A 22,822-nucleotide genomic window follows, 5' to 3' on the forward strand; every position below is an offset into this window, starting at 1 on the left:
CATAATAAATCTGCTTATGCAAATGATTTACTCCAATTCTCACGGCTAAATGTCAGTGCTATTTCAATCTGCATTCGTCCAAAACCTGGTAAACAAGTTAGGGCCTGATCCAAAGCCCAGTCTATTGACTTCAATGGGTTTTGAAGCAAGCTTTTCCACAACAAGAGAAGGAGTACTTGTGGCACCTTAGATACTAACCAATTTATTTGAGCATAAGCTTTCGTGAGCTACAGCTCACTTCATCGGATGCATACTATGGAAAGTGTAGAAGATCTTTTTATATACACACAAAGCATGAAAAAATACCTCCTCCCACCCCACTCTCCTGCTGGTAATAGCTTATCTAAAGTGATCACTCTCCTTACAATGTGTATGATAATCAAGTTGGGCCATTTCCAGCACAAATCCAGGTTTTCTCAACCCCCCCCCCCCCCCGAGTGGGTTTGTGTGTGGGGGGGGGGGTGAGAGAGCCTGGATTTGTCCTGGAAATGGCCCAACTTGATTATCATACACATTGTAAGGAGAGTGATCACTTTAGATAAGCTATTACCAGCAGGAGAGTGGGATGGGAGGAGGTATTTTTTCATGCTTTGTGTGTATATAAAAAGATCTTCTACACTTTCCATAGTATGCATCCGATGAAGTGAGCTGTAGCTCACGAAAGCTTATGCTCAAATAAATTGGTTAGTCTCTAAGGTGCCACAAGTACTCCTTTTCTTTTTGCGAATACAGACTAACACGGCTGTTACTCTGAAACACGACAAGAGAGTAGTTTTAACTAGAGGCAATCGGAAATTTTCCAACAAACATTTTCCCCATCAGAAAATGTTGATTTGTCAAAACCAAAACTTTCACCGGGTAGTTTATTAAGTCAAGGATGGAATTTCTGGTCAAAAACATAGGGACACCGCGAGAACTGCCAATAGCCCAAGTGGTTGAGGCGCTCGGCTGCTATGTGGCCAGCCCAAGTGCAAGTCCCTGCTCTGCCTGCCTCTTCTCTCTGGCCCAATAAATAGTTAATTATTTATATACAACAGGAGAGATTGAGAGAGCTACCACAACTTGATGGTTAGGGAACTTCCCTCACCTGGGATACAGCAGACAAAGCAGGGACTTGAACCTGAGGCCCCCCTATTCCAAGCAATTGCCCTAACCATGTAGCTGTTGGGCTGGGTGGAGGGAGAATGGAATGTGCTTCTTTCCCCTTGCCCCCCACCCCCCTGCAACAAATTTTGAGGTCTCAGTTTCATTTTGATGCAGAACAAAAGCCAACACTTTGAAATTTTTCACAAAAGAGAATTCTTATTTTAATCAATAACGTTTTTTAAGTTAAAGCCAGAACTAACATATTCACATGGCATAAGTCATTCATACACTCAAAACCCATACATTCACCATAAACAACTGGGCCAATATTTTCAAATTTTGGATGCCTAACTTAAGGTACCCAAAGGCCATATTTAGGCATAGAGATGCTTTTCAAAAGGCTAACCTATGTGATTTAGACACTTAAGTCCCACTGGAAGTCAATGAGACTTTAACACTTAGGTGCACTGGAAAACGTTACTGCTAAATTCAGGAGGCACTGTGGGGTCCCAGCACCTGTAATATTCATTTCCTGAGTTGCCTTGTTTTCAGCACCCAGGTTTGAAATGTTTGGCCTTGATATCCGCAATCGTTATTTAGTGTAGCTGAAGTGAAATTTAAATGACACAAAACCTCTCAGGCATAAATAATTTAAATCCAACAAGTTCACAGCATACCAGAGTATGAAAGAGTTCTCGCTCAAAACAAACCTGACTGGGTTTATTAGAAAACGTTCCTTTCAAGCACAGAAGTCAAGACGCCCGATTTGCTAATTCAAGTAAAATTAGAGAACAGTCCGATAAAAGTGTTCCAGTAGTTGTAACAGTAAACAAGGTGGCACAAAGGGAGTCAAAGCCTTCCCTAACATATGGGAGTGCCCAGTATGGACAGAGGCAGCTCCTACATCTCCCTCCCTGCAGACTCTGGCGCAAGCGCGCGTTGAGGTGCGGAGGGGCAGGGTAAGCAGAAAGGTTGGAGCACAAAGCACTCCAGGAATCCTCAGCTGCTTCATTGGTGCCTAGGGCAGATTGTCTCCAAGGCTACTCTACGCCACTCTGGGGCTTAGCAGAGAATCAGGAAGCCGCAACCAGTTTCCTAAGATTTGCTCCTCCCACAGTCCGCACTCTGCTGTGCACAGTGTAACCTCAAGGTGGAATTGTGACGCGTGTTCTTCAAAGAAAATCATAAATATTACCTCCGAACGTTAGTCTACTTTGACAACCAAGTAACCGTGCCATCCTGTTATCAGAATCTTTGTCCCCACTTTTCCTTTTACAGTCTGAACTTGCAATGTCAAGTCTGAATCCTGCAAACAACACACGTTCTTAGTCCCACTGAGTTCCATGGAGCTACTCCCACCTGCGCAGAGCTCACTGCAAGCCCTATGTACCACTTGGAGCTGACCCTCTGCGCAGGAATGAAGGTTACCCCTACAGAATGGATACTAGGTAGCCATGTACAAGCTTCCTCCCTCCCAGTCAATATGTCTCAAATCCAGTTTGGAGGGAACTGACTGCCTCTGTGGGTCTGAAGGGTGGTCCAGCTGCCGGGTTTTTTCAATCCTTGGCATCTTTGCTAAAAGTTAGGAGCTAGTCAAAAATATCAATTGCTTCTGATGGGGATTTTTGAAAGAATGTTTCCCCTTAATTTTCTACAAAATATTTTCATTTTTTTCGCTTTTACCTTTTCACTAAAAACATGGCTGAAGATGGAAAATTTCATTTTGGTCAAAAAGCCATTTTTCATCAAAAACAGGGTTTTTATGAGAAAATACTACCCGGCTTTACTGAAAGGGCTAAAAGGGGGCCTGTCACTGTGGACCATGATGGGGTTTCTTTCTGAAGCAGACACTTGTCCACACAGAACTCAATGGCAACTCAGCATCCTTTAGAAGGTAATAAATACAAACCAAAGCTGGCTTGATACCAGTGCCATGTGGAGTATTTACAGTGATTGCCACTTTTCGTTTTCAAAATATGTTCTACAAATATCCACCGGTCACTCAGAGGTAAAAGACTAGTACCATCAATCTCCCCCTGTTCATATCACTTGCTAGATACACAGATAGTGTGCCTGAGATGCAATGAAGTTAGGACGATTGTTCAGCTCAGATTCTAACCTACTCCCTAGCCTTGAAACCACCCAGCCTCCTTGAAAACAAAGTTCTTGTTACCCCTCCTTCAGATGATACCAAAAACATCCTGATCACAATACATGAAATAAAATAAAACCACCCTGTTAAAAACCCAACATTAGCAATAACAAACTTGTTATGTATTTAGTAAAAAAAAAAAAAAAAAAAAAAAGGGGGGGGGGGAGGGGTTAACCCCAACAGAAACTGTTGGCCCAATCCTGCAGCATTTACTTGCCAGCGCAGCACTCTTGAAGGTAAATGAGGGCTGCAGAATTGGGCCCTTTGTTTGAACTGGACAGAGAGCATAGAAACTGGACAAAATAACTGCATACGTTACTGAAGTCTCTTGCATACAGTAGCACTGTTTGACATGAATACAAGTATTTGGGAGTTCTTTATGATCAGCTGACACTGTTTAAATTGCTGGATGTAAGTACTGTATATGGTTTTATAAGAAATTTTTGCATATGCAGTTAAATATCACAGTAGGTGCATTTCAATACTTTCAGAGTGATGTTTTCAAGATTGCCTATGAGATTTGTACACCCAATAAAAATTAATAGAAAATTCAAATCCTTTAGGCAGGTTGAAATTCTCAGCTTGAAAACAAAATCTAGGTGGTACGTTATTCGATTAACAGCTTCCAAAAGGGGGAAAAAACTGGATTTCCAACTTGAGTCTGTTTGCAAAAATGTACTGGATTTAGATGCTATTTATGGCCTGATCAGCAGAGTGCAGCAGTTGAACACTGAACAATCATCTACGGCTATGCAAAACCAAGAGCTCTCTTCTGATACAAGAGCATCATTGTGTAATCTAGTGCACCCTCGCACAGAAAAGATTGGGGCCCCACACTGCAGTTAGAAAGGATTAAATACATTTCACATTCCAGATACAGCAAGTAGGGATTGAAGGTCCTGATATATTCTTTAATTATAGCAACTCATGCCACTCCGTGCAGAGAAATAGCTGTGAGAACTTAGTGCAGGTCACAGAGGCGTTTTTCAGGAATGAATAAAGGACTGTGAACTCTGTCAAAATGTTACCAAAAAAGAAGTTATTGTACCAAAAAAAAAAAAAAATCAGTATTATTAAATCTTCTCCTTGTTCCTCACCCAATGCAGAGTTCTTTGATCCCCACTGCACAAAGGCATGAAAAGGTCTAGTTATGTCACACTGGGAAGCCGCATGTTTCTTGTGTTTTTTAAAGCACAGCAAGAAATTCTTGTCATTTTAATTGGAGGATGTGTAGTCTCGCTGATTAAGACACAAGACTGGTGATTTAGGGAGACGTGGGATCTGTCCTCAGCTCTGTCACACAATTACTACATCACCTTGGGCAAGTCACTTCATCTCTGTCTCTCTTCATTTCCTCCTGTGTAAAATAGCAGTAAAACTGAGAGACCTCACAAGGATGTTGTAGGGTCGCAGTCACTGAAGTCTCTACGTACTTTTGAGATTCTTGGATAGGGTGACCAGACAGTGTGAAAAATCAGGACATATGTGTGCGCGCGTGTGTGTGCGCACGTGTGTGTGTGAGAGACGCCTATATATGACAAGGCTCCAAATATCAGGACTGTCCCTATAAAATTGGGACATCTGGTCATTCTATTCTTGGATGAAAGGCACTGGAGAAGTGCAAATATTACTATTTATTTGTGGACAGCTATCCCTACACAATGGGACAACCCTTTTGCTCAAGAGAATAAAGAGAGCAATTCAGTTGCCTGCGCCTCTTCTATAGCTCGTGACAGATGAGAGAAATATGATAGAAAAGACATAGTGAGAGAAGGGGCGGTGCTTGCTGTCAGTACGGTGCATCGACTCTGAACATTGTCAATTCCAGCACCCAGAAACCAAGATTTAAAAAAAGAAAAAAAAGATTTTGATTTGTATTATTTTTGGAGTTTAGAACGTTCAACTGCATTTTTCACATTCTTTGTCACTGTGGTTGAATTTTTTTAGCCAATAATTACTGCATGGTGTAATTTACAGTGAATTATTCTATTTCAAGGACTACACAGGGTGCATTTTTCTATTCCTAGCATCTCCTCTCCAAAGATAGGCTTTTAAATACTGTCATGAGCAGGCAAATTTTAAGGGATGCTTCAGAGCAGCAGTGGAATCTTGGAGGAGTTGGGTCATCCATTTATCGGCCTCATGTACCTCTACAGGTAAAGAAAAATGTAGCTCACGCTCACTCCTGGTTATTCATCTCTCATTTTTGTGGAGTTTGCAGTGTATATTGATCTGCCCTGAATACATGTCACTAAAAGCAAGGATCCAGCCCCCTGGGCCTAAGGACAGTACGTAATACAAGTCCTGGAAATGGAGCCTGTCACACAGAGTGACACACACTGCAGCACCTTGAACACAGAAACCTCCGCATGGTATGTGAAATTCATCCTTGTACAGACAGCCAGCATAAGACTTACACAAAATTTAAGTCCCTCATCTGTACTTGCTGGGAAGAACCACCACAGAAGTCCCACACTTGCATTTCCTGTCTGTTATTTCATAGGTGAGGTTTGTTTTTTAAGAGACACACAACAGATGCATCAAGCCAAATGAGTGCTTAGCTCCTAATGACAACATGAGCATGATAACTACCTGGGAGCCTTAAGGTTGGATTTGACACTGCTCTGGAGAGGCTACAGTAAGAGCCCCTTATTACATTCACAAAGACGAGCTCAACACAAGGAGCTGCATACAGTGCACTGCCCTACTTAACAGTATATTGGCTAAGGAATGTACTTTAAGGAACAAAAACCTCACATACAATATGCGTGGGAAAGGCAGCCAGGATTAAAGTCTTCTGTACAGCTTACAAAATGTATCTGAAAACAAACCACAGGGAACAAAATATCCAGTGAACATCACGCCTTGATTTCAGTTACTTTCTTGCTTGCTTTAAAAAAAAATCAACGCTGTTAAGAGGCACGATTTCCATAGTCTATTGATTTACTGCAGTTTAAATACAAAAGAACAAGGGAGGCTTTGGGTTATTGTGCTGAAATACATTTCTTTTACATGGAAAAAAAATCAAAATTACTGGCTTGAAGTCAGCTCGGAACCAGCAGGTGCAACTTTAGTGAAGGTCCCTTGGCCATATTCAGTGATGATGTAAATGACAATAAGTAAGATGGTCATAAACGGTGTGTCTACAAACAAAGTGATTTGGACATGGAGTGGGGGGAGAGAAGGGGCAGAAGCTAGGAAGGCAGAACAAAAAGCAATTTATACTCAGCTCTGTCATATGCTTCTGTCACCGAGAGCAAAACTGGGCCCTGATTTTGACTTCCATGGGAGTTGCAGGCACTTTAAGTAGATTCTGAATGCACAACTGGTGTAAGATCCACTTGTTTCGCACACCTCAATGTCACAGCAACGTAAGTTATATACACACCAACAACATGCCGTTAACCATCCACAAGGTTCTGAACAGCAGAAGTTAAACTCACCAGAGAATAATTAACTTTTGGCTTTCCCATGCAGCAGTAAATTAAGAGCAGCAACAGAGGCTGTAGTGGTGTCAGCAGAATCAGGAAGGCAGTTAGCAACATTTTGTTCATTTGTTTGTTTAAATGAAAGCTGGGGGATTTTGCAGAAACTGATAGTTTAGCCCCTTAATCCTCCAAGGAAATTTTCCTTCTCTCCTGCAGCGACTAGATGGGAAGAGTTTTAAATCCTGGACCTTTTCAACCATGCATCTCCCACACGTTTAGACTACAGCACCAAGAGGCTGAGGTAAAACCAGGCCAGCCCTAAAATGTACATAGCTGTAATACAGTATATCATATCCAGTTTCAGTAACCAATATTACCCAGCTGACCACATACAAACAAAAGGAAAAATGCTGTACCACAAACTAAGAATTAATAAAAGAAAAGGAGGACTTGTGGCACCTTAGAGACTAACCAATTTATTAGAGCATAAGCTTTCGTGAGCTACAGCTCACTTCCTCAGATGCATATCGTGGAAACTGCAGCAGGCTTTATATATACAGAGAGAATATGAAACAATACCTCCTCCCACCCCACTGTCCTGCTGGTAATAGCTTATCTAAAGTGATTTCCAGCACAAATCCAGGTTTTCTCACCCTCCACCCCCCACACAAATTCACTCTCCTGCTGGTGATAGCCCATCCAAAGTGATAACTCTTTACACAATGTGCATGACAATCAAGAATTAATAGTTACAATTTTTGGTTCGCCACGTAGTCCCTCTAGATGCTTTCACGCAGAGCAGTAATTTCTTGTTTGCAGCTTAGGCCACATACCAGATCAAGAGGAAATGCAGAACCAAAAGTTCCCCTTCTCTACAGCTCTCAGCTTGTTTGAAACAGAATGATCAACAAGACAATTGTGAGAATGCATGGCCAGCTTGTAGTATGAGTGTCTGAGAACAAGATGACTGCATTGAGATAGGACAAAATAATCTTAGGACCAAATCTGTTCTGAGGTACATTGATATATCCCTAGAGTAACTCCATTTAAACCACTGGAGTTACTCCAGATTTGCACTGGAATATTTTTAAGTAAAATTTGACTCAGATGCCCTAATTCTGATCTCACTTACACCAGTGTAAACCAGATTTCACTATTCTTCTGATACACCAATACAAGATTAAAATGAGGTCTTTAGGCTGAGATTTTCAGAAGTGCTCAGCACTTTGAAATTAGTGGGATTTTTACCACCGAGTCCAGCAGCAGCAGCATTAGGTGAACTCTGAGCCCTTTTGAAAATCCCACACTTTATATATGAAGGCCAATGGTCTGATTTCCACTTGGGAAGTGACTATTTGGAAAGCCAAAGGTAAAGGGGCAGGGCTGGACTTTTAAGGGAATCCTGAGCAGACCATGAGATGGACCCCACTGCGGCCACACACACAGAGTCCTCTGGTGGGCGATATTGCTAGGCTCCCCTAGAGCATGGGTTCTTGAGAGTTAGCACTCCACTCAGATGCAAGGGGCAGTTCACACCTCACTGAGCTATTATTTCAGAACACCTCCGGACGTGGGACATGTAGTACCTATGCCTTAATCCAGACCTGGGTAAAGGAACTAAATGAGACACACCTTGGTCTGCAGGGTGACTCTGATCAAGAAGCTTAAAAACCCTGATGAATGGAAAAGCCTGGCAGCACAATCCATGCAAACTTCGTTACTACAACTCTATGACTAACACCCAGAAATTATGGCTATTACATGAAAATTATCCCCAGGATTGTGCTCAAAATGCTCCACAACTACATTATCTGTACTAACACCTACCAAGACAGCTTGCCCACTTTACAATATGTACCACCATGCAAAATTACACTACCACCACAATGACTGGCAAAAACCTAGCAAGGGAGTATTAAACTGAATGTACTGGACAACAGTTCAAACTAAAGATCTCCATAACTTTCAGTGGCTAATTAATTGCTTCACAACTGACTGCTGTTGAATCATGCTGGAGAATGAATTCTTCCCACCAAGAGTGGTTTATTGATTTTTTTTTTAAATAAATGCTGCAAACATATTAACAGTGATTCAGAAACAGCTCTCAGCCTCTTTCTGCACTCTCTGGATGTATTTCAAGTGCTAAATAGAATATTCAAGCTTGAAGCCATTATGAAATGCTGACCTTCCCCACCCCAGTTGAACTGCAATTAAGATCCATCCCTAGGTTTTGAAAATAAAGAAGAGAAAGTTAAACACCAGCTTTTCATGATTTGTCAAAGGATGTTGATTTTTAAAAAGGTTCCTTATAAAGAAGCCAATTTCTTCAGCTCCCACATACATTTTTTTTTCTTCTAAGCAATCTAGTGCTGGTGAAAACTGATTGACAGCCCTAGAAATCTAGAGTCTTACCTAGCAAGGACGCACAGCTTCTTAGATAACTGCAGCATTGCCCACACTGCAGCATTACAAACTACCTAAAGAGGGACCATCTGGAAAGGTGAGAAGATAGTTCATTCTCCAATGTTAATCCCATCCTTTGCACCTCGAATCATGACGGACGTGTCCCAACTCAGGTGGTATTATCTGTTGTTGTTTTCACCAGTAAGAAAGTGGGCTGAGACAAAGAGAGCAACCATAAGATGCTCAATATACAACAGAGACCTATGAAAGGGTCTGTATTTTAATGCAAAGATTCTAACACACAAACATTATAAAATCAAGGTGGCTGAGGTAGTATCTTTTACTGGACCACTTCTGTTGGTGAGAGTTGGTCCAATAAAAGATATTATGTCACCCATCTCGTCTCTCTAATACCCTGGACTGACCATGCTACAGCTACGCTGCATACACAAACATCATGAAATTCAGAGCTGCAGTTCCCACATTAATCATAACTTGGCCCTCCTTGCCAAATTACAGTTAATATGGAAATTATGCATGCCGTTTAGCAGAGCAGTATATATACAGTACCATAGCGTAGGCACATTTTGCACAATGCACATTAAAACACCTTTATGCCTTTGTACGCAGTGTGGCAGAGGATTATCAGTGCTGTGGCAACCTTAGCTTTGAATTATAAGCGTGCATTCAAAATTTCAGCTGCAGTACCATCATTTGTTTATTTATTTGCCTCTTTAAAATTAAAGGGAAGAGTTGCTGGTGCTGTTATGCAAACGCATGACCAAACTATCTCACACTGCAAGAGACTGCATTTACTGCAGTGCACGGTTGTTCATTCCAAGACAGACACTGGCGCACCATGGGCTTACTGTAGCACGTGTCCATGAGGGCAAAAGACCTTGAATGGCCAGCCTAAACTCATCTGTGCTTATTTCTAGGTGCAAAGATCCACACAAATGACAAAACAGAGGTGATCAGCACATTAGCAATAAGACAGATGAGAAAGAGAAAGACATCTGAAAAAGAAAAACATTTCTGGCAGAACTTTAATACCCCATTTAAAGGTAACTGCTACATTCCTTAATCACAGAAGCCTTCCTTTTTACCCCCTCCCTTTCAAAGCATTTCACATTAGCAGTCATCTCCAAGACAAATTCTTCTTCTTAACAACAATCCTGCCCATGTCAGCAGGAAAACCTTAAGTTAAACTACTTCCAGGCTGACTGTAAATTATTATTAATCATTACTAATTGCTGAGCTTTGGGCTTGAGAGCACATATGAAGAAGGCAGGCAGCTCCTGTGGGTACACATCTTGGAAAAGTCTGAGTGCATTCAAACAATATGTGTAGGGTAAATCCTGAGCTCCTCACTACTCAGCATACCACAACATACTAAGGATGCAAGGGAATCCTAGATGACTGGTAAGTTTTCCTCTTGGTGTAAAATTGCACTGCAAGATGGGTTTGCTCTGTTTTCAGTGTGTATAAAGAACAAACAATATTAGTTCTCCAGCTTTGCAAATTAAAATGAAATGACTGTTATAAATTAATACCTACTGCCCAAGTTACAGTTTCCATTCTGGTATAATTGAATCCTTTTAATTGTCAAACTCCAGTGGAAGCCTATGTGCCAATTAAATGATTGTGCCAATTATCAGAGACTCCCAGGGATGCTCCATGCTGGGCGAAAGTCATTTTTATTTCACAGACTGTTTTAAAACTAAGCAAAGTACTATGCACAGAGAAATTAAGCCTTTTCAAAAGCACAGAGAAGGGAAAGTACATATTTTCAAACCTGGAGGGCAGCACACACACACCCCCCTCTGCGGTAGTAAAGCCTGCAGTTGAAGCCCAGAGCCCTGCTTCCCCATCGGGCAGAAGCCCCAAGCTCAACCACCCCACCATCCTGCCTCAAGCAGAAGCCCCGTGCTCCCTCTCCTAGCCCAGCGGCTGAAGCCTGGAGCCCCAAGTACACCCTTGCAACCCTGCTGGGCCCTGGAGTTTTTATACATATTGGCCGGGGGGACGAAGGAAGAGAGAAGATGTGGGAGGCTCCAGTAAATATTCTATGAGAATTTTTGCCCTGCTGACACTTATTGCAAATGAAGCTAGATGAGACTGGTTGAATCCACAGTTTCTCCTTACCCCTTTTCCTGGGCAGTGTAGAGTTTGTATACCCCACTGCACCAGCATATCACATACACATATACTTTCCTTGTTCTAGATGAAAGGCTTATTGAACAAAAACACCAGAGTGATCCCCTTTTAGTGACTAGCCCCCTGATAGCACTACAGAAATCCTAACCTCAATCTGCATGTGAAATATCCACTAAGAAATGTTTTCTCTTTATTTTGAGAACAAGACTCTCAGAGTTTAATTACATCATTTGCTTTCAAAAATTTATGCCCTGATAATACTAACAAATAGCTCTAATATTCTAAACATACAGCCAAAACAAGTAACAACATCCCCGCTGACAAAATCCAACACACAGAAACTCTTTCATCCTCGTAGGGTTGCCAACTTTCTAATCCCTCAAAACCGAACATCCTAGCCCCACCCCTTCTTGGAAGCCCCACCCCCTTCCCCAAGACCCTGCCCATGCCCCCACTCCATTCCCCCTTCCTCAGTGGCTCACTCTCCCCCACCCTCACTCACTTTCACTGGGCTGGGGCAGGGGGTTTGGGTACAGGAGGGAGTGAGGGCTCTAACTGGAGTGCAGCCAGAAATGAGGGGTTCAGGGTGCAGAAGGGGGCTGCAGGCTGGGGCGGGGCTTGGGGTGCGGGAGGGGGTGAGGGCTCCAGCTGGGGGTGGGGATGAGGGGTTTGGGGTGCAGGAGGGGGTTCTGGGTTTGGAGGGCTCAGGGTTGGGGCAGGGGTTTGGGGGCGGGGTTACCTCTGGCAGCTCCCAGTCAGCAGCGCAGCAGGGAGGCTAAGGCAGGCTTCCTGCCTGTCCTGGCATCACGGACCGCACTGTGGCTCAGAAGTGGCCCCCAGTTCTGGCTCCTAAGCGGAGGTGTGGCAGGCGGCTCTGCGCACACAGCTCTCACCTGCAGGCACCGCCCCCCAGCTTCCGGCCAATGGGAGTGTGGAGCTGGTGTTCAGAGCAGGCAGGAGCAGCCTGCTGAGCCTCATGGCCCCTCTGCCTAGGAGCTGGACCTGATAGCCACTTCCAGGGTACAGCGCAGGACAGGTAGGGACTAGCCTGCCTGAGCTCTGCAGCACCGGCAACTGCACTTTTAACAGCCCGGTCAGCGGTGCTGAGTGGAGCCGCCAAGGTCCCTTTTCAACCGGGTGTTCTGGTCGAAAACTGGACACCTGGTCAACCTATTGCTAGGTCTCATTCAGCTGGACTCTCATATTTACCTTGCAGGACTTCAAACTCTTTGTGAAATGACCACAAAAGGCTGCAAACCAGCCCAACCTGCAACCCAAAACATTTACCTTTCTATTCAAACATGAAGTCTGACAACTGCTTTTTGAGATCTATAGTAGAACCTCAGAGTTATGAACACCTCTGGAATGGAGATGGTTTGCCACTCTAAAATGTGCATATCTCTGAACAAAACATTATGGTTGTTTTTCAGAAGTTTGCAACTGAACATTGACTTAAAACAGCTTTGAAACTTTTTACTATGCAGAAGAAAAATGCTGCTTTCCCTTTTTATTAGTAGTTTAGATTTAACACAGTACTGACTATTAGATTTTTGGGTTTTTTTTGTTTTGGTTTGGTTTTTTTGCTGCTGCCTGAGTGCATACTTCAGGTTCCAAATGAGGTGTGTGGGTGACTGGTCAGTTTGTAACTCTTATGTTTGTAACTCTGAGATTCTACTGTATTGTGAAAGATAGATAAAACAATTTCCAGTGAAAGATGGAGCACGTATCTGAGTGCTCTAAATTAACTTATATTTATGGCGATGGGTGCCCTAAAAATAGACAGTTCCTGCTCTTTTTAGTGTTCACAGCATCTCAAGCCACCACCTCTTCGCAATCTACAAACACATACAGAGACCATTTGTTATTTATTATGCATTAGTCCAGCGTTTTGAAAACATAAAGCACTCTATAAGTGCTTATGATTACTTTCTGGCAGGAAAGGGGGAAAAAAACCATTGTGATCATCTTAGTGCAAATAAATACGTGAATTATTCCAAGAGAAAAGAATGCATGCACAAACGCAAACAGCACAGTCCGACACACGAATGGATGAGCACTGCAGACCCATTTTGACAGCACCTTCCAAGCCTTCAGTATTGCTGCTAGGGTCAGCATTTGCTTACCTGGGCGGAATGCATAATTTGCTTACAATGACAAAGTCCTGCATATATCTGTGCCAGCTGTTTACCCCTGAAAGCCGTGGGGTGAAAAAAAAAAAAGATCAGTACTACTACCAAAGAACAGCCATCCAATAGCGCTTCCATTATCCGTGGGCTAAATTAAGAAACAGCAAAACCTGCCATTTGTGACCTCTGCAGATACTAACCAAAAATAAATCTTAATTTATGAAAGTACAAGCTTCTCGTGCATAAAACAAGGAATCAGCTATTGGAGGAGTCAGCAAACCGAATGGCTGATAGGAATGCAGTGAAAGAATCAGAGAAACGAAGGGTTGGAAAGGACTCCAAGAGGTCATATAATCCACCCCCTGCCCCCGATGCAGAGGCAAGACCAAGTAAACCTGGAAGACCATCGCTGGCAGGTGTTTGTCTAACCTGTTCTTAAAACCTTCCAATGGTAGGGATTCCAAAACCTCCCTTGGTATCCAGTGCTTAACTATCCCTCTAGTTTTTCTTAACATCTAACCTAAATGTCCCTTGCTGCAAACGAAGCTGATTACTTTTTGTCTTACCCTCAGTGGACGTGAAGAGCAATCCATCACTGTCCTTTTTATCATATTTTGAAAACATACCGGGTCTCCTGTCAGCCATCACTATCCTAAACTAACATGCCCAATTCTTTCAACCTTTCCCCACAGGACATGTTTTCTAAAAAAAAGAAAGAGAGCAAAGGGGGAAATCCCAGGCTTAATATATTACCTGGAAAGATATAATATATGGTAAATGGCACAGTCTAAACAGATGACAGAAATCTACAATTCAGGACATCTAAATCAAACACCCTGAAAACATGAATTCCTCTCTCTATATACTTTGACCATTAAGATGAAATTGGGGAGGAACATTGGAAAAGGGAATTTATACACTGAGCAGAGTAAACATGAGTAACTGAAACTGCTTCTACCTGTCTACAATTTATTCAGGTAATCATCAGGTTGAAATTACACCATGAATACAAATCCAAGACTGGACATTTCAGCTTCAGTTGCCTCGTATGTCTGTTCCAGGTTGCATCACACCTGGCAGCGCAATAAAGCGGGAAATGTCAGAGCCAAATTTTCATCATCATCCTTCTCAAATGGTATTTGTTACAGACACTTGAATCTCTGGCTGTCCAGGAGGACAGGTTCTAAGGAGTGAATCAGCGGTGAATGCATTAAGTGCCGTAATGGTTCTAAGAGTAAAACTGCTTGAGGCTCTGATCCTGCAAGTTGTTCCAGGTGGGTGGACCCCTGCTCCCTTATGTGGAGCCTACCTGGTATGCTCAAGGGAACAATGAAACCCAACCCACTGATGTCATGAGTAATGTTAACTTTTAATTTTCTAATTGAGCCAACTCCACCTCTGGAAAAACACGGCAATGAAAACTTCAACCACATCCAATTTCCTTAGGCTCAGGACTTGGGCCACTGGAAACGTCTTGCGAGCAGCTAAATGCGTTTTCTGAATTTCACTCCAGGAGGCCCAACGTTTTCAACCCAATTCTCCTGAGTTTTTAGCTGCAGGACACAAATTGCGACAAGATTATTGGCTGCCTGGCCTGAAGTCACTCTCTTTCTCCACCTTCCCACAACTGACATCCATATTCTCCTTCCTTTCCTGCAAGATATGTGATCCTGAAGCTCTCCTGCAGGGGAAAAAAGTAGAGGAAATGGAGGGCATCTGGAGTGTTTGTCTGGGGAATGTGTTTACTCAAGAATGGGGGAAGGGGGGGCCAGAGAGGGGAGAGAGCCTGGGGTGGTGTTCTTGGTGACATTAGGCAGACAATCCCTACAGAATTTACAGGCTATTTCTACAGGATTTTTAATCATTTCCTGAAGCATCACAGTGGCCCAAACTCACAACTACTTGCTAATTCATTTTTCCATTCAAATGGCTAATCGTTCAGATTCATCATTAGAAAATGATAGTTATTCCCTGTATCAGAGAACTGTACATACAAGAGAGACACTAGAACAAGAAAAGAATCAGAAGCAACATTTTCTGGAAACTTGCCACTCTCAGATGGAGCACAGGTTAAATAGGGTATATATTTAAAAAAACCCAAAAGTCTTCACCTGTCTTATTACCTCAAGCCCTGACATCAACTGCCAAGCTTCTATTGACTTTAATGGGAACAGGATCATGTCCCTAGGCTGCAAAAAATAATTTTACATAAGCTCCTCACTTTATGGTTCCTGTTTATACTTTTTTTAAAAAAAACTATTCCCTTCATGTCTCTCCTTACATATGCAATTCTTAAATAGAAAATAAAACAAAACAAAAATATTCCAACACCTAGATAGCACCTCAAAGAAATTATAAACTGGGAAACAGAGTGGATTAAAAAAAAGATCTACTGATAAAAGAAATAGTGAATTAACATGAAAGATAAATTTCAGTACTCAATCATTTGCCAGCTGTTGCAGCCTCTCCATTGCCTAGTTAGGCCCCAATCCAAAGCATTTAAGCCCATGTATAAGTAGGCACATGAATAGTCCCATGGAAGTCAATAGGACCACTGATGAATGAACTGGAGATCTGCAGTCAAGAGACACATCTAGAGGTTACAGGCAATGAGTTGCCCAATCTGTGATATACCCAAAGACTACCAAGCTCTTGGATCTTAGGAAGCACTCAGAAGCATGATGCTAGCTAAGGACACAAGCACGTACTGCTTGCTGAACAAGATGGATTAGGAGTAGACCTTGTTCTCATACATGCAGTATCAATGGTGTACCTATGCAGCTACCCGCTAAGTTACAGTGAAGGAGCAGTATGAGGTACAGACAAGAAAAGGAGACATATAGAGGAAAAACAATCCAGGAGGGAATGATTGGAGACAGGTAGAATTAACAAAGGATGGATGGGAGGTAAAGAGTCACAAACAGACAAAGCAACACAGGGAAGCAATAGGGGGCACAAACACCAATGAACCCAAAACATTATTGGTTTTGCTTGAAAATAAACTTTGGAACAAAATATCATCATATTAAGTGTGCATGGTGCTCTCTTTGCTGGTTTCCCCATCTGTAAAATGAAGATACAACCCCACTAGGAGGTAGATGGTAACTCATTTTCTACATACACTTGCTATCTGTACGTTTTCTGAACGTTATGTAAAAGAACAGTCAACACAAAATACCCCCCCCATTTAACACCATCAGATATCAAATCACCTTTCATGCTTTAGTGATCCATGTAGGTATACCTTCTTCAAATTCTTCTAGCAAATATGTTTTTGAATTCAAAATGCCCTGCTTGATTACTCTGTCTGTCTGATTCTTATATGGCTTCATAAGCAGCACTGTGTTTCACCTGAATTGAGCCTCAACAAGGCTTGTTGGCTCTGTGAAACTAAGTGATGTTGAAAAGTATGCTTTCTCACTGTCAGGCAAAGAATGAATCCAGGGTATCCAATGTCCTTGCTCTAAAGGTCATTTGGAAAGGTATTGCGGTATAAATACGGCTGCATATGTGACAGGGTTATAACTTATGGTGGGACAACTCCATTGTTACTCAGAGCTTCTGTAGGGAGTATGATGACTCTACCCTGTCACAAAGACAGACCAAGAAAACCTCAAGAAATCTTTTCAAGTGACAAAAGGTCCTAGTTTTTAAGAAGAGCCCACTGGATTTAGAGTCCTGACCTTCATTGGGTTGTTGGCCTGGAACATATAATGGATATACTTGCAAGACCGCCGCAGAAGCAACTGAAACCGTGTTTCCAATGCAGTGTTACCGAAGTATTCAACCAGCACTGTCAGTGCCTTAGGATTCCTTACATGGAGGAATACCCTGAAAGATCATTGTTTGAATGTCCTGATCACAAACACAGGAAAAGCCAAGGACACCCACCCCAGTGTGTCAGGGGAGGAGTTAATACAATTCTAAGCCCACTGTTCATTTCAAAGTGTGGGATTTAGATACAAGCTCCCTGTGCAATAATGGAAATTCCCCCCAGCCCCTAGACAGCATGGCATGCTGTCTCAGCAGGGACAGCAAGAAGCTCTATTAGCATTAGATATGTACTGCTAATAGAACTTATTAGACATCAGAATTGCTGCTACCATCTAATGCTTGAAGCATGCTATGGGGGGAGGAGCATGCAGAGGGAAGGAAAGGAGAGAGAATGATGTCAGACACAGTAGGAAGAGAAGAGAAAAATCAGAAGACAAAGAATATTTATCCTGCCAGCAATAACATTGCTGAAGACAAAAAGCAGTGACTCCTCCAGAAAAAACAATTCAGGCATTAGGAAGGTGCATAAGTGACACGGTTGAGTCAGAATCATCTGACCAAAAAGTAAGAAAATGATTGGGGCATGAGGCTTACTTTTAAAATATTGACCCGCCTATCTTTGCCATTGTTGATAAAGAGTCCCACCTTGACACTCATGCAAAATGAGCCCTGCAAATCCAAAGGGGACACAACAAAAGCACAAAATATTTACTGATCACAAATGAAGACAGTGAATTTTTTACTACCAGGTGTTTACTTGGAAGGGTGTTGCACCCAGCTCTTCTGAAGCAGGGGATTAAAAACCCATCCCACACACAGAGAATCAATATCTCAGTCACTGGAGTAGAATTTTCCCACCAGTCTCATTGGTTAATAAGGCAATTTGGTTCACATTAGAAATTATAAAATGAACATTCACCACAAGCTCCAGCTAGCCTGACGCTAACAGAAGTCAGGCCATGGTGCTGTGACGTAAGATCACTTAACGAGGCCACCAAGTAAGGGAGGCCACCAAGTAAGGAAGTCCACTGAAGTTGCTAACAGAGTAACAGCCTGATTTCCAAAGCTGAGCAATCCCAGCTCTCACTTGAGTCAACCTGAGCTCAAGGTGCTCAGCTCATTTGAAAAAATCAGGCCACAACTGTCATGGCCCAACTCAACGCCTGCTTTCCATTGACTTCACGGAGCATGGAAACATGCACTAGCTGGTTAATTTTCCACTGTTCTATTCACTGTGGGGGTTTAGTTTTGAAGCCAATGTTTTATTTATGTAGGCACAGCCAACATATTGCTAATTTTCTCTGTGCAACACTGTGTGCTTTAAAGAGCATGTTTTTACTAGATGTTCCCCTCGTACTGGAGATAGTTGCTGAATAAGAGGTTAATGCAGACTGAAAATCACTGTGACATTATGGACCATTTAATTGATTACTAGGCCTGCTTAGGGGCATGTATTAATAGGACAGAACCTCCATACGTGTGTTTCTCCATCAGTGAACTGCAAGAGGAAGGAATGCATCCCACTATTCTTCAGACTCCTGTATAATCAGCGTAATGATTTGAAATAGAAGATCATCACATCAAAATCTATAACTATAAAAGAATCAATGGGCAGATCATTCTAACACTGATCAGGACAGAAAGCAAGGCATATATAAAATATAACAATGCTTTACCATAGCACTGAGAGTCTCTTCCCAATCCGGCCTCTCTCGGGGATGAATGCTTCTCTGAAGTTCTGGAACAAAGTCATCCTCTTCTGTATGTACAGAGGACTTCATCATTCTAGAGAGAAAAAGACAGACATGCTTGTTTCTTGCTTACAAATTCCTAGCAAAGCTTACTTATGGCTTCACATTGGTGCTGCATGTATGAAATACTCTCTCAAATCAAAATGCGAAGGCTTTTAAATATCTGGTATTCGTGGTTTTCTTTTCTTTTTTTCTTTCCCCCTGAGAATACCAGCAGCTCAAGAACGTAATCTAGTTTGGAAATTTGCATTCCCAAACCAACTTTAAATTATTGGTTTATTTTGATTTTTTTTTAAGCCTTCATCCTAATCACTGGACACTTGAAAAAACTTTAAAAAAAAATGAAACAAAAAAATTAAAATCTTCTAACACGTTGAGCAGATTCAATGAATTCAACAGACTGGCCAGACAAGCAAAATTAACCACATGAATAACAATAGCTGTCAACAATCACTTCTAGCACCATCTCCTGCCCCACTTTTTCCCCCAAATTCTTGAGGGGGAAAAAAGATGGCCCTTGCATGCCTGCAAGGTTAGTATATCAAGACCCTGATAGTACAAGGTCTGGGTCATCAGTTGTTCCAGCGTTTTTCCTTACCCTGTGTGATGCAGAGTGCCCTTGACTCACACTCATTTCAATAGTATTTGCGGGGTGCTCAGCACCTAAATTTCTCAGGCTAAAAATTTCTGCAGGTAAGGAGGATCTGATTTTCAAACACCTTACACAATTTATTTGTATTCCAACACAGAAACCTTTATGGACGTGGCTGGGAGCTCAAATCTTCTGAAAAAAAAAAAAATGTACTTACAAAAGCTTCCCAGTTCACCTCTAAGGCATCTCTATTGTTATGAACGAAGTTAAGCAGGCCATATAAACGACACTTTGCAGGGGACAGCAGCAAAGATCTAAAGCACTAAATCCTGCTGAGTATCTGGTGTGATCCATCCCAGCTTCATTAACAACATGCACAATTCAAAGCTAATCTTTAATAATAGACTGCCATATATTTATTTATTTAGGCAAACCATTTCATTAATCAGCACAGCACATACATGAACCCAAAGGAACGAAGGGTGAGCCAAATGTTAGCTATGATGAATCATCCAGTTTGACTAAAGGAATAACTATACTGAAAGCCTTTACATAGCATTGCTATGCACTTTGCAATTCTTTAAAATGTTGTTAAATAAGCATTACGAAAGATTTGCTAGTGATGTTCCACCTTTTTTCCTGAACAGATCACCAAACTTAATTGCTAGCTTCGTACAGTAAAAACTTAAACTATAAAGCTGTAAAAGGCATATGTATGTATATAGTTGAAAACGTGAAGCACTCCATAAATAGTGATTTTGCAATGCAGATCAATTAAGCAGAGAATGCAAATAACAAACATTTTAGTTACAATTCCATAAAAAGAAAAATAGTCAAATAAATGTATGCTATCAATAGCCAGATTAAATAATTGCAATCTACTTTTATAATCTAATTCTACAGCTGCTATGGCCCCGACACTTGGGCAAACTAGTTTTTGATTCAACAAAGGAAACCCATTGTATAGGAGCTTTGCATAAATACACAGCAATGTGCCATACACATGGACATATTCCATTGCCCTGCACCTTATGTAGCTATTTACACCCAGAGCAAAGAGAGTATAAATCATTCCCATTCTGATTTGGTAGCATTTTGCACTGGTGTACATTGCAAGACAATGCAGATACAGGATAATGGAAAATGCGGCTGACAAATTCTGAGAGATTCATCAAATGCATATAAAAGCAGGGTGGCATACACTGCATTTATTTTACAATGGATGGTAAGAGCAGATGCAGAGTACAGAACAACTGGGTTTGCTACATGTATGAAATCTCCATTTAAACTTCTGGTCTATGCACCACACAAAGATACCAATGCCTTAGGCTAGTGCTGGCTTCCACAGCATATCAAACATGGAATAAAGCTCAATTATTTGCCCTCTTGCCACACACCATGTACCAGTTATGCGATATAAACCTTGGTTTCCTCTATCAGAGTTGCCAACAACCCAGACACAATACAGCTGGAGCAGTGGTAAGACTTAAAGGTTAGCTGTATTTTGCATCTAGGCTCTGGACGGGGATCTTTGTGAATATCTGTGGGATCTCATCTTCTCTTCCATTGTCCTTCTCACGCCCCCAGACCCAAGTTTATGAGGGGGAAATTCCTCGCTTCAGAAGTGAGACCATATAAAAAGGCATCCTGGAGGACAAAACATCTCAGAAGCAATAGCCACCTTACACAAAGCCCCATAAACTGTTCCATAATCACAACTGCCAGACATGGAGCCAGAGAAGAAGCCAGAGGAGATGGCTAATTAAACACTGGCCTCAGATCTAGATCTATTAAACGCACACATTCCAAAGTTTGCACATATGTTTTGCGGCACACTTCACACATCATACTAGTGGATTGCGTACTATACACAAGAGGTAAGGAGTGCATGACTAATACCTCTAGCAATAGGGTGGCCTTGTTTGTAGACTTTTTTGTGTAATTTTATACTTAGCTTCATACCTGCATTTTGTCATCTCACCATTAAAAACAAGCAAAATACTGAATGGATGTTTGTAAGTAAGAATTTACACCTTTATAATCACTTCAGATTACAAATGTGTTTACTACACTATTCCTATTCCTATTCCTACACTATTACCAGCAGGAGAGTGAGTTTGTGTGTGTATGGGGGTGGGGGGGATGTGAGAAAACCTGGATTTGTGCAGGAAATAGCCCAACTTGATTGTCATGCACATTGTGTAAAGAGTTGTCACTTTGGATGGGCTATCACCAGCAGGAGAGTGAATTTGTGTGGGGGGGTGGAGGGTGAGAAAACCTGGATTTGTGCTGGAAATGGCCCACCTGATGATCACTTTAGATAAGCTATTACCAGCAGGACAGTGGGGTGGGAGGAGGTATTGGTTCATATTCTCTCTGTATATATAAAGTCTGCTGCAGTTTCCATGATATGCATCTGATGAAGTGAGCTGTAGCTCACGAAAGCTTATGCTCTAATAAATTGGTTAGTCTCTAAGGTGCCACAAGTACTCCTTTTCTTTTTACACTATTCCTCATACCTGATGGCAATTCCCATCTTTGCTTTCTTATCAGACAGCTGGTTTCTTAGTATGATCACTCTCCTGCCAAAAAAGGTTGAAGGTTTTTTTTGTTTTTGTATTTTTGCATACCTGAGATTTCACCTGCAATATGAGACCAAGGACAGGTTCCTCCAGGGGCTAAGCATGGCAGGTTTTGCACATTTTGCTCAAACGTTTTAATGAAGTTTGCAGGCAGGCAGTAAATGGTAATTTTACTTTGAAAAATCACAGGTGTTAGGGAATTTCTCAGGATAGTGAAGGAACCAAATTGGGTATATAAAGACTCACAGGAATCAGTGGGGAACTTTGACCAAACAGCCAGTCTACAAAAACTGAATATATTCTCCCACTGTAACTAACACCCACAGCATTTAGGAGAGCTTAACTCGTAATTTCCCTCCAAACCCACCAACCTACATTGTTATAGTAGCAGGTCACTGAACCTTGGAAGCAGAATGAGTCAACGGACCCATCTGTATGAGTTCTCACTGGTTGCTCAAGACCGCAAGCTGTAGTGAGCTCACTTACCCCATCCTTTAATTATTGCATACACCCCACGAGCTAGGAGTGAACCCGGAGCACATCACTGTAGGTCTGGCTGTTTCTTTCACAAGGATTTATGACGGGATAGTTCCAGGTGGACAGAGAGAAAAACATTCCTGTTGGCATGACACTACGCACTTTGTGTCATTTAGGAGCTGGCAGGAGGCCCAGCCCTCTGGTTTCCTGATCTCAGTGACCAAAAATTCAGTCCTGACAAGATTATTAGTCGTTGTGCAACGTGTGGAATTAGATTTACAGTAAGTTCATACA

The 22,822-nt window shown here is 41.9% G+C and overlaps 1 protein-coding gene across 9 annotated transcripts in view; it reads right to left on the reverse strand.

Moving 5' to 3' along the window:
* Positions 1 to 22,822, reverse strand: part of ARHGAP32 (Rho GTPase activating protein 32) — a 414,799-nt gene that overhangs the window by 212,366 nt on the left and 179,611 nt on the right. For all 9 annotated transcript variants that reach the window (XM_073320998.1, XM_073320995.1, XM_073320999.1 and 6 more), the window contains one exon: positions 18,803 to 18,911. In XM_073320998.1, coding sequence (XP_073177099.1) covers positions 18,803 to 18,910 — 108 coding nt within the window. In that variant the 5' untranslated portion in view covers position 18,911. The remainder of the gene's footprint in view (positions 1 to 18,802; positions 18,912 to 22,822) is intronic.

This window comes from Lepidochelys kempii, chromosome 22 (genome assembly GCF_965140265.1).
Source record: "Lepidochelys kempii isolate rLepKem1 chromosome 22, rLepKem1.hap2, whole genome shotgun sequence".
NCBI classification, from domain to species: domain Eukaryota; kingdom Metazoa; phylum Chordata; order Testudines; family Cheloniidae; genus Lepidochelys; species Lepidochelys kempii.